Below are 12,684 nucleotides of genomic sequence, written 5' to 3'. Positions count from 1 at the left end.
GAGTCATAAAAATTATAATAGAGGTAATTGTTAATGTTAACATTTCGAAATGGTTTTTTTATGCATCATAAGATTTGCCTTATGATTTTCATTACCTCAAAATTTTTCAAATTTCTGGGGCAAACGGAGCCAAAGTGTATTTTCGAGATTGCACTCGTACGTGACGAGGCCTATTTATATTGCTCACGAAAACGATCCTATTTTACAATATTCACAGATTTTGCACAGACTGATTTTTGTGTTGAACGAAGTTTTTCGAAAAAATATAACCTGGCATCCCCGACAATGTGTTGCAGTCGATCGTAATCTTCAAATGGTGTACTTGTTTTGGACCGCTCGGGAAACCGTAATTTTTGTTCGAAGATTTTCGCCGAAGCCGGTTGTAAATAGTGTCGTGTGATATTTCAAGTTGTTCTGGTTGCATTAGCATTGATTATAACCGTAATTTCATCTACCACGGGTTCGTGAAAAAAATTGGCTTCCTACGAAGGTATTCAACAGTGTGGTCCTCATTTACGTTGGTGCACGAGAGTAGAAGGAATTTGCAATCGGTTGTGGTCGTGTTGTTGAAACGCTGTGACATAACATACCAAGTGTGAGACTAGAAACTGTGCCTGTATTTGTATTCATTCGGTTAGAGAAACAAAAATAGTTTTGGTTTGACATAACCGAAGCACTCAATTGACCGGTAGTTCAATTATAATATTGTTCGTTTTAGGTTCACGTCTTGTTGCGTGAGCTTTTTCCCCCCGTTGTCAAGTGGTGTTTGAACTCAATAGAGATTAGTGTTTGTAGTTCGGCTACTGCAACAAAAACAAACATGATACTGTACATTCACAAATTACTGGATTATTTCGTGTTCTTGACCACAGTCATTATTACGAAACATTGTGTTAATTGAGCGGCAAACGTCATTTATTCCATGTTCGTTTCAATCGTAGTAAACAAATAAAAGATCTTTTTTTCCTGCCAACTGCAATCATATTCTTTTTTATTTTCATTGCCAATATTTTCAATACATGTTTGTGTTGGTATTGGTGTCAGTAATTATGTAGGGGAGATTCGGGTTGTTCAAATATTGCTTCATACATAAAAGCTGCTGTCAATTTTGAAAGCAGCTCAAAATCCGTTTGTAGAATATTGTCAGCTGAGATGAATAACAGACAAACGTGGTTAAAGTAACTCAACATTATATCCAAGAATTCAGATCATTGTTCGACATGCTCTCAATTACTCTATCTAATGAAGTAGTAGGTTAGTTCGCCACAGTACCTCATTCGGGTAGCACTTTAAATTTGCGAGGTCCACGTTATGTGCGCTGCTGTGGGGACCGTAGAACAGACAAAAAGAAAGGCTAAAATTGCTTGTACGAAACACGACTACAACGACGGCGGTTTAGCTAAAGGCTGTATACACAGAACGTATCTCCATCTCCTTGCCAGCCATCGATGTAGTCTCCTCTGGTACCTCGGCCGATAGTGAAGTGTATAGAAGAACGTTCAATAGTTTCGTGGGTTCGCCGCGATTAGCCGATCTTCGGATTCGAACGAATCTGTCGCAATCGTTGACCTAGATTATATCGTGTTTCATTTCGCAGCCAGAAGTTTTGTAGTGACAAGTTTTCTTGTTAGGATTAAAAGTGTTACATTTTAATTTAGGTTTTCCTAAATGTCAGTAAGTAAGTAAGCAAGCAGTTGAAGGGGCATAACCTGTGTGCTCCAGACAGTGCAGACCGCCATGGCGCAGTAAGTGTACGTGGGTGTCAACAACTTCCACTCATTCGCACTCGTTGCGATCGTTGCAAACACAAAGAATAACAAAAAGTGATCGACACAAAAAAAAATAACTTGTATTGTTGTGGGAGGAAATCCCTCTCGCGCTTCGAGTGAAATACATAAATTAGCCATTAAAGTTTGAACGACTCTGTTCGAAGTAGAATCGGACTATCCGGATGTAGCATCGAGGACACACCGATCGCCGGTTATGGGTGCGATTTTCCCCTAGAACACACGGAGACCCCAGAGGCATTCGGAATTTTCGCGTCGGCGAAGATTTCAGCAGCAGCAAAAAGCAGCAAACCCCCGGTAAACAAACTGACAGCAAAACTGGCGACCGAACCGGAAATTGCGATGCAGCCGGCGGTGGAGGCCGTGACGGAGGAGTTGGTGTTGGATTCGGGGACGATAGAAGATACAGGTAAGTGCCGTGCAAGTATGTACCTGTATGGCCATATGCGAGTGTTTGTATAAACGGACGGGTTTTTTTTTTGTTGTTGTTGCTGTTTGCCGTCTGTTTTCTTATGGCGTTTTCGTTTTTAATTTGCACTACACCGGTGCAGTGCTACACTGAGGCATGCATAAACGAACAAAACTGACGAAAACATAAACAGTAACCATTGACTACAATAAACGATTCCATTGCACAGAGCTACACCAAACTTTTGATGAGTGCTACACCAGTGGTATCGGTGCAGAAAAAGTGTAGCACTGGTGTAGTGCAATTGGCAAAAACGAACGGTTTCAGTGCAGCTTTCGCTACACCGGTGTAGTGCAATTTAAAAACGAAAACGACATTAGTTCGGTGCGGTGTAGGTAATTATCGCACGACGGCAGAGCCGTCTGGTTGCGATGATTTATTTATAGAATGTAAAGTTTTGTTTTGAATTGATTGCGAAACGGTGGGTTCAAGTCGCGCGTACTTGACCGTGCAAACATGATAAAGTGGACAAAGAACCAATCAGGAAGGGTTGATGGTTGAAAAGATAGTTTTACCACCCAACAACGTTTTTCGATTTTGAATAAAAACGCATCATGTATTTTCAAACTACTGCACACATTTCTATCGGTGTTTTTGCACCCGGCATCACATGTTCAACGATAATATGTAATCTACAATTCGCTAATAGTAGGCTGGGATTTTGTTTTCCGAACAATTTACTCCTTCAATGGTCGAGTCGCAGCGGTTTTATTTTCCACTCGTTCCCGTTGCCGGCCAACACGTGTCTTTATATGGAATGATCATTTATAACAGATCAGAGTTCGTTGGACGGCCAGACAATGTTCGTTCGTTGTTTATTCTCGTTCAACTGATTCCATAAGTAGAAAAATGTTTTTTTTTAACGAGTAGGTTTAGTTTAGCGGAGCAAATATCTTGACTTATATGATAACCAAGAAGTGCTGGTGTTTTTGCTGTTGCAGTTCGACTTAATCATACGATAGCTATGATTTGAAAAGCAAATTTAGACTAATACATTCAGATGTGGAACTTAACCTTCTACTTCAAAGGAGTTTGCCACAAATGTATCATTGTTTCGGGCAGTTAAATGGCTAGTGGTAGGATCCAGAAATGACTGAACTGTAATCTGCAAGAAATTCTTTAAAACATTCTGCCATTTGAATTCTGTTGAGTGTGATAAAACACATATCAGATGAAGGCTCTACAGCTGTTTCTTCGTCAAGAACATTTTTACATATTATTCAACAACTTGGTAAATTATCTTTCAACTGATAATACCTCAAACAGAACTCATGCTTATAATATTTCCAACAAAATTTCGTTTAAAATTCGATAGCATTACAAAGATTAGTATTTATGCGGTTAAGGAAATGAACTGAAATCGATTTTAAGGAGGAAGTAAGGGATAATTTGAATCAAAAAACACATTTTTTTCACACATAATTTTCTACGGAGAAACAGCTTAAGCAAATTTATTATTTGTAATTTTGTTTACATTATAAAGCATCATATATTTAGTTAAATTTTCGTTCAATAATATTAAAAAATAAGGCGGTAACAGGGCATTCCCCAAAACCTCTTTTGAGCATGTTCTTAAATTTACTTAAAGTACGAGTTTGAGGTAAAAAACGAGCATAATATGAAAATGGAAAAATTTTAAAAACGTGTGGGGGAGGCATTTTATAGTAAGAAAGTATGTTCCAAGTTTGACAAGAATCGGTTCAGTAGATTTGGCAAAATCGTGTTCACGGACTTCGTAAAATTGGTTTTCAAAAAAAAGCGTTTATATTTTTTTCTTAAAAAAGTGTTTTGATAGTTTTGTTCCGATTGATTTGAAATTTGGACACAATGTTAAACTACAAGAAAATTTAAAAAAAAACAATTTTCCGATACCGTTTCTTTCTTTCCCCCGTCACCCTTAAAAGAAAAATTATTCCATTTAATTCAACTATATAAAAAAACCTTACAAAAAACGCTTCGTAATACCTGTAAATTCCAAAAAAAAGTAACGCATGTAACACTTAAAACTTACAAAAAGGGGAAGGAATGCTTCTCAACACTCACAAAAATAACGCTTTGTAGCACCTGTAACTTACAAAAAAGTATCGTATGTAACGCTTCGTAATACCTATAACTTACAAAAAAGTAGCGCACACAACGCTTCGTAACGCTTATTATTGTTAAAAAAGTAACGCATGTAACGCTTCGTAATACCTATACATTTAAAAAAAAGTAACGCATGTAACACTTAAAACTTAGAAAATAGGAAAGGAATGCTTCGTAACACCTATAAAATCCAAAAAAGTAACGCATGCAACGCTTCGTAATACTTATAAATTTCTAAAATGTAACCCATGTAACGCTTCGTTACATCTATAAATTCCAAAAACGTAACGCCTTGTAACACCTATGACATAAAAAAGTGACGCATGTAACGCTTCATAATATTTAAAACTCAAAAAGAGTAAAATCCAGAAAAGTAACGCATGCAACGCTTCGTAACACCTATAACGCATGTTATGATTCGTTACACCTATAACTTACAAAAAGGTAACACATGTAACGCTTCGTAATACTTATAACTTACAGAAAAGTAACGCACGTAACGCTTCGTAACACACATAACTTACAGAAAAGTAACACATGTAACATCGATAACTCACAAAAAGTGACACATGTAACGCTTCGTAACGCCTATAATTTACAAAAAAAAACATAACACCTACAACTCACAAAAATAACGCATGAACCGCTTCGTATCAATTATGAATTTCTGAAAAATAATGCATGTAACGCTTCGTAACACCTATAACTCACAAAAAAGTAACGTGTCGTAACACCAATAAATTTCACAAAAAGTAACGCATGTAACGCTTCGTAACATCTATATTTTACAAAAAAGTAACGTTTGTATCATTCGTAACACCTTCAAATTTATGAGAAGTAACGCATGTAACGCTCGTAATACTTATAACATACAGAAAAGTAACGCATACTTACTATTTATAAACAAATAACGCATGTAACGCTTCGTAACACCTGCAACATACAAATAGTGACGCATGTAACACTTAAAACCTACAAAATAGGAAAGAAATGCTTCCTAACACCTATAAATTCCTGAACACTAACGCATGTAACGCTTCGTAACATCTATAACTTGCGAAAAAGTAAGATATGTAACGCTTCGTCACACCTATAACTTACAAAAAAGTAACGCATGCAATGCTTCGTATTACCTATAAATTTCTAAAATGTAACCCTTCGTAACTTTTATCAATTCCAAAAAAGTAACGCATGTAACGCTTCGTAACACCTGTGACTTACAAAAAAGTGACGCATGTAACGCTTCGTAATATTTATATCTCACAAAAAAGTAACACATGTAACGCTTCGTAACGCCTATAATTTACAAAAACAGTAACACATGTCACGTTTCATAACACCTAGAACTCACAAAAAATAACGCATGTAATCTTTGGAACACCTATAACTTCAAAAAAGTGACGCATGTAACGCTTCGTAATATTTATAATTCACAAAAAAGTAACGCATGTTACGATTCGTTACACCTATAACTTACTAAAAAGGTTACACATGTAACGCTTCGTAACACTTATAACTTACAGAAAAGTAACGCATGTAACACCTAGAGCTCACAAAAAAGTGACACATGTAACGCTTCGTAACGCCTATAATTTACAAAAAAGGAACGCATGTCACGCTTCATAATACTTACAACTCACAAAAAATAACGCATGTAACGCTTTGGAACATCTATAACTTCAAAAAAGTAACCTATGTAACGCTTCGTAACGCCTATAACTCAAAAAAGTAACGCGTCGTAACGTTCTGAAAAGTAATGCATGTAACCCTTCGTTACACTCATAACTTATAAAAAAGTAACGCATACTTATCATTTGAAAAAAAATTGACGCATGTAACGCTTCGTAACATCTGTAACATACAAATAGTGACGCATGTGCGCTTCGTAATACCTATAAATTCTAAAATGGTCACACATTTAACGCTTCGTAAAATCACGAAAAGTAACGCACTCGTAGCACTTATTAGTTATAATAAATAACGCGTGTAACGCTTCGTTAAACTCATAATTAAAAAAAAGTAACACATACTTACTTTTTTGTAAAAAATAACACACATAACGTTTCGTAATACCTATAACTTACAAAAAAGTAACGCATGTAACGCTTCCTAACAGCTATAAATTTCAAGAAAATAACACGTGTAACGCTTCGTTAACTCATGAATGAGCTATATGTGCTTATAAATAAGTAACGTATGTACGCCATGAATAAGTAACGTATGTACGCCAAAAGTACCACATGAAACGTTTCGTAACACCTATAACTTACTAAAGCTTCGTAACACCTATAAATTTCAAGAAAGTAATGCATATAACGCTTCGTAACACTTATAAATTATAAAAAAGTAACGTATGTAACGCTTTGTGACATCTAAAACTCCAAAAGTATCATGTAACGTTTCGTAACACCTATAACTTACAAAAACGTAACGCATGTCACGCTTCGTAATGCCTATAAATTCCGTTTAACGCTTCGTAACACTTATTACTTATAACAAACGAAATGCTATCAAATATTTGACGTAAGCGTTGAGTCGCGCTTTTCCGAACTAACCGAAATAATTTGAATGAATTTGTGTTAAAAATCAGCCGAAGCTTGAAATCTATTTCTTACAGTGAAGGGGTCGATGAAGAATTTTATCAATATTTACATTCGAAAACTTCAATAATTTTGTGGAAATATGTCAGTATTAAACTAAAGCCATTTGAAAGAAAAATCGTTGAAACAAGTTTGTTTTTAACACATTTTCGATTTATATCTTTTTAGGAGCTCCAATTACTCACATTTATAAATTTCCATTTATTTACATACAACGATCGAGTACTGGTATTTTGCTTTTCATAGTATCCAGTAATTCGATGCTCTTTCAGTCCGGTTAAGAAAGAGAAATTTGTAAATAAAACATGTTATGCCGTTTCTAATATTATTGATTATCAATGTTTACGCTTAGATTTTTGAAAAGCTCAAAGAAAAACGAACTAAGCAGATAAAACTTTCACTTATGAAACGCGTACAAATTTTTCTGTTCATTCACGGGTGAAAAAAATGCTCTGGTCTATAAACCAGAAACAAAACTAATACGGTGCATTCAAACTATAATCATTGTTGTATCAGACAAATAATATCGTAAAGGTAAAGCAGAATAGATATTACCGCTTAAATCCTGGGGACGGGTATAGCGTGACGGGTAAGTCGATGCCTTTCACGCATCCCGCCTGGGTTCGATTCCCAACCCCGCACATAGGGTCAGAAAGTTTTTCTGGCCCGAAGAGGCGAATGACATTAATGTTAAAGCCTCTATAATTGAAACAAAAAAAAACACTTAAATCGAGTCTACCTTTGTTGATATGCAATCAACAGGCAATTTATTTCAACATCAAAAAATCCGCAGAAACAACTTTTTTCCTAAAATTTTGATTCAAATTTGAGATAATTTAAAAAAATGGGTGGATAATGTCAGAGACATAACTGGATGACGTGAATACGAATAAAAATAACACGTCTCGTTACACATCTGAATATCTAAAATCGTTCTCATAAGTTGATAAATTGTGTGAATAGTTCGGCTGCAGAAGTACACACGGTACGAATCACAATAATGGAAGAAAGTATCGAAAAGTTTTTTTTAATAATTGTTTTACTGATATTATAAATCTGCTACGCTAACTGGAAGCACCGAAAAATAAATACTTCTCTAGTACCCAGAAAAGATAGTAGAAAAATTTTCTAGAGTTTGATAAAGTTTACATGCAAATAAGAGCAAATAACCTTTTCAATTATTTTCCTAAATTCTGAGTGTGCATTTTGGTTGGGTTTTCAGTAGCAAGCGCCCAGGATCAAATGAAAGGGCACAAACTCAGAGTTTAGGATGAGCATGAACTTAGCGAGGCACCCCTCACCGATGATAACGCAAATAGGTGAATAATTTGTTGCTAATTAGTTACGGTAATTTTGAATTTGTTGCTTAATTTTTTTAAATTTTTTTGAGTACTTCGCTGAGTTCATATGAAGTTAGCGAAGCCTCCCTTACAAATATGCTTCAAAACAAATCGAAGTCCAGTGAATAATTTGTTGCTAATTAGTTACGATAATTTTGAATTTGTTGTTCAATTTTTTTTTAATTTTTTAGTACTTCTTTACTTTACTTAAGTTTATATAAACTTAGCGAAGTACTCAAATAAAAAAATTAGCAACACATTTAAAATTATCGTAACTAATTAGCAGCAAATTATTTACAAGGCTTCGATTTGTTTTGAAGCATATTTGGAAGGGAGGCTTCGCTAACTTCATATGAACTTATCGAAGTACTCAAAAAAATTTAAAAAAAATTGAGCGACAAATTCAAAATTCCGTAACTAATTAGTTCTTTTCGTTGTAATTCGGAAACCGTTCATCGTACACAAAATGGCGTCCAGGAAGAAGTTGTAGGGAATCAATAGGGCACTCTAAAAAAATATACACTGAAAACAAAATTTGATTTTTGTTCTCAATAATTTCAAAATGAACCAAAAAAATAAAATTAAAATAAAATCAGGGTTTCGATTTTTTTTATAATTTTGATTTTGAAGCTGTTATTAAAACCTACGGATTGATGGCTATCCCATCCGTGCCTTTTGAAAAATGAAGAAGTTACAGCTAAAACAATTTACAGATATATTCGAAATTTCGAGTTCTCGTTGAAAGATAATCATTTATACAGTAGAATATTATTCTACAGGTTAAAGGCAATAAATTTGTTCATGATATCCTTTCTTCTAAAAGTAGCTGTTCTTGAGATACTTGGATATTTAATTATAACACCATTTTTTGTATTTCCATGAATTGTTTATTTTATTGCTATACCTACAATTATTACATGTACATAAATAATTCTTAAGCCATCAATCTGTAGGTTTAATAAGAGCTTTAAAATAAAAATTATCAAAAAAAAAATCGAAACCCTGATTTTCTTTTAATTTAATTTTTTTGGTTCATTTTGAAATTATTGAGAATTAAAATCAAATTTTTTTTCAGTGTATATTTTTTTAGAGTGCCCCATTGATTCCCTACAACTACTTGCTGGGCGCCATTTTTGTATGGTGAACGGTTTCCGAATTACAATGAGAAGAACTAACTGTTATAGCTGTAACATCTTCATTTTTCAAAAAGCACGGATGGGATAGCCATCAATCTGTAGGTTTTAATAACAGCTTTAAAATAAAAATTATCAAAAAAAATTAAAACTCAGATTTTTTTATTTAACTTTTTCGGGTTGTTTTGTAATTATTAAGAATTATTTTGTAATTATTAAGAAAAAAATCAAAATTTTTTTTCACTGTATATTTTTTTTAGAGTGCCCAATCGATTTCCTACAACTTCTTCCTGAACGCCATTTTTGTACATTTAACGGTTTCCGAGTTGCAACGATTTGAAAAACGCAATTTTTGTGAAATGCAAAAATACATACGCCCTTTTTAAATATCAGTCGTGAGTCGGATTGACCTCTCCATCAGTTCAAAACTTATGGTTTGCTATGCTGGAATTGCTCATAAATCAAATTTAGAAATATACCAACTGTTTTGTTATTCTAAACGAGCTCGATTTCTCTGCGTGTAATAACCAAAGAGGTGGCATTAGCAGTTCAACACAAAATGGAAATGCACTGATAAGTCGAAAACGAAACGTAAAATGAATGAAAATAAATGAACAAATAATCTTATTTACCTTGAAACTCAACTAAAAGAACCAAAGTTTTTCTGGTCCCCAATAAGAAAACTGATTTTTTTCCTGCAATAAAATTTATCCCGATCAAGCATAGCATAGGAAGAGAATACTAGTAAGAACCTGTCCGGCTACAATCTGAAACATCGTTAGCTTGGAAATCGTTCGAAACTTAGCCACAAACACTTTCGGTAGCCAACCCAAGATCCTGGAAGATGATGTCACTCTTCACGTTTCTCTTAATTCAAAACAGTTTCATTCAAGCTTAAACCGACAGTGACGACCGGTGCGCCAGCCATTCAGGTAAATACGCGGTCATCTACAGTGCGGCGGCACCATTTGCGGGTCATCGACGCACGAAATCCGCATGTGCTTGCGGATTTCGCGCCTGGATGAATCCCATTTTTTACTCTCTCTCTCTCTCGCCTCCTTCTGATCAAACGCTGATTTGTGAAGCCTCCACAGTTTAGGGCCAAATCCAGAGAGAGAGAGAGAGAGAGAGAAAGAGAGCTTCTGCTGCAGAACCAATGCGCGGGTTTCACTCAATTCACTCAGTCTTTTGCTCGGAGCGTACGGCGGCGGACGTGTTTTTTGGAAGGTTTCCGGCGTTTTTTTTTTATGTTCGACCATTTATTCTCATCATTACCGTAGGTGGAGAAGAACTGAAGAGGTTCAAGTTCAAGTTTGTTACCGTCGACGGCGATCATTAGTCATTGGTTAAAGAATTACACTAAAAATCTATCTCGGTCAGTCGATGGGGGCGAAGTGACGTCACAGCTTATGATCGCGTTGTCCTAATCGATCGGGTTTTGTGTCAATGCGCGTTTTCCGTCACCTGCCGCGAAAGAGCACCGGTATCGGTAGTGAACTTACCTGTGCGTTGTGAGAAATTACGTTGTCGGCCTGTTGGGCTATAAAAATAAAAAAAAGAAAATCAATGTTTGACGATGTGATCATCATCCGGAAATAGAATTGTTTTGGTTATAAATATTTCGTTTTGCTGAAGCGCCTGCCACTCCTGGTCTCGTTTTTTTGTGTGTGTGTGTTTGGTTCGACGGTGAGATCGCCGGAAACGAGATATTCCTCTGATACCGAGAATGTATCCTGTGCAGTTATATAAAAGTAAGTCGCATTGTTTGATGATGATGATGACGATGATAAGACGATCAGTTAAAATGTCCGATAACACATTCCGTTCTTTGAGGCGAGGCCGAACGCAGGAATTCTGCCAAGTGATTGCAGTTTGTGTTATCTTGAACCGCGAAAGCGGGGGGTTCCACGGGCATATCTTTACTTATTTGATTAAAATAGTATTAGAAGGATTTCAAGGAATTGTTGAAGTAGCTTTATAGTGACTTGTCGATAAGTAATTTGTAAACACTTTTCGATGAAATCCAGTTGAAAGCGGAATTTGAAATATGTACCCTACCTCCCTGGTACCACCGTTAGGTTTTACTTTGGAGTCGAAGGCTATCGGTGTTCACGACACCCTTCCCGGCTTTGTGCAACGCCAGTTTCTCGTCTATTCGTTGAGCCCTTTCGTTCAGGACTTTGAGTCACTCGCTTCACTCCAGGGGATCGACCAGTAGTGTGTCGGGGTCGGTCCGACGGTTCCGGTTCGCTGGTGTTTCGATGGCCCAGGGCGTCTGATTCCCGAAGAGAGATCTAGACTATGCCGACAGAGAGTTTCCCGACGACAGAAAAACTCCCGAACCGACGCTTATTAGTTGATCCCTCTTGGTTTTACTACAGTACTTTATGATCAAAAAAGAACCGGAATTTTATTAAAAAACGTGCTTAATCCACCTAGCAGTGAGATGATACCTTTTTTTATCAAACCGCATGTGTTTTTGCATGAATATTCTTCGGTGTTTTAGTTCTCATTTCATTATTTTAATGACCGTCGTTCTAAGCGGCAATTTGAGATTTTAATCACTCATTGCTCTGTAATGGCGAAACTGCAAATCGGATCGAATTTGAATCTAAAAGTGTGACAATCGGTTCACGGTACAATGAGTTTACAATTATTTAAGGTGGAGCTAGTTTAGTTAAAACTTTCTCTCCAACAGGCATAAAACCTCCTCATTTTTTTCAACAACAGATTAGAATGATCCCAATAATACATAATACATAATAACTTAAAACTAAAACTTAGAAATTATACAATGATGAGAGAAAACTAAAACTAAATATAGTATTCTAGTTACTAGAACCTATCGAGACAGATAACTGTGAAGCAGCTTTTTTAAAGCATTACGAGAATGATGAAGGTCAAATACATTGGAGCAATTATCAATGGTTAGTAATAACCGTAGTTAGCTCTAGATGAGAGTATTCTAAGAAATGGTTGGAAACGAAGAGTACGGCGATGACTATCTAAGTGTAACAATTGTAGAAGATCTGAACAGTCTATACGAAATCAGTGACAAAAATGACCTTACAGACGTCATGTCGAACAGAGAGTAAATCTAGGTCAATCAACTTGCAACGATCTTCGTAGCTCGGAAGGTCCACGAAAGACGACGAAGTTCAAAACGGACGAATTTGCGTTGGATTGATTCAAGGCGTTGAATGTCTTGAAGGTAAAAATGATGCATACTCCAGAGTTGAGCGTATCAAGCCTACAGTTAATAATATTGTC

General features: G+C 35.9%; 1 protein-coding gene across 6 annotated transcripts in view; it reads left to right on the top strand.

Annotated features, from left to right (window-relative positions):
• Nucleotides 1-301: 301 nt before the first annotated feature.
• LOC131425985 (mitogen-activated protein kinase kinase kinase 15) overlaps nt 302-12,684 on the top strand; it is a 36,374-nt gene continuing 23,991 nt past the window's right edge. For 2 of the 6 annotated variants that reach the window (XM_058588338.1, XM_058588332.1), the window contains exons 1-2: nt 302-490; nt 1,659-2,196. In XM_058588338.1, the coding sequence (XP_058444321.1) occupies nt 2,130-2,196 (67 nt within the window). In that variant the 5' untranslated portion in view covers nt 302-490; nt 1,659-2,129. Of the gene's footprint in view, nt 491-537; nt 689-1,597; nt 2,197-10,641; nt 11,166-12,684 lie in introns of those variants that run through there. The other 4 variants (XM_058588335.1, XM_058588334.1, XM_058588336.1 and 1 more) reach the window with 4 other exon arrangements.

Source organism: Malaya genurostris, chromosome 1 (assembly GCF_030247185.1).
Source record: "Malaya genurostris strain Urasoe2022 chromosome 1, Malgen_1.1, whole genome shotgun sequence".
In the NCBI taxonomy this organism is placed as follows: domain Eukaryota; kingdom Metazoa; phylum Arthropoda; class Insecta; order Diptera; family Culicidae; genus Malaya; species Malaya genurostris.
This window is presented reverse-complemented; position numbering and strand designations above follow the sequence as displayed.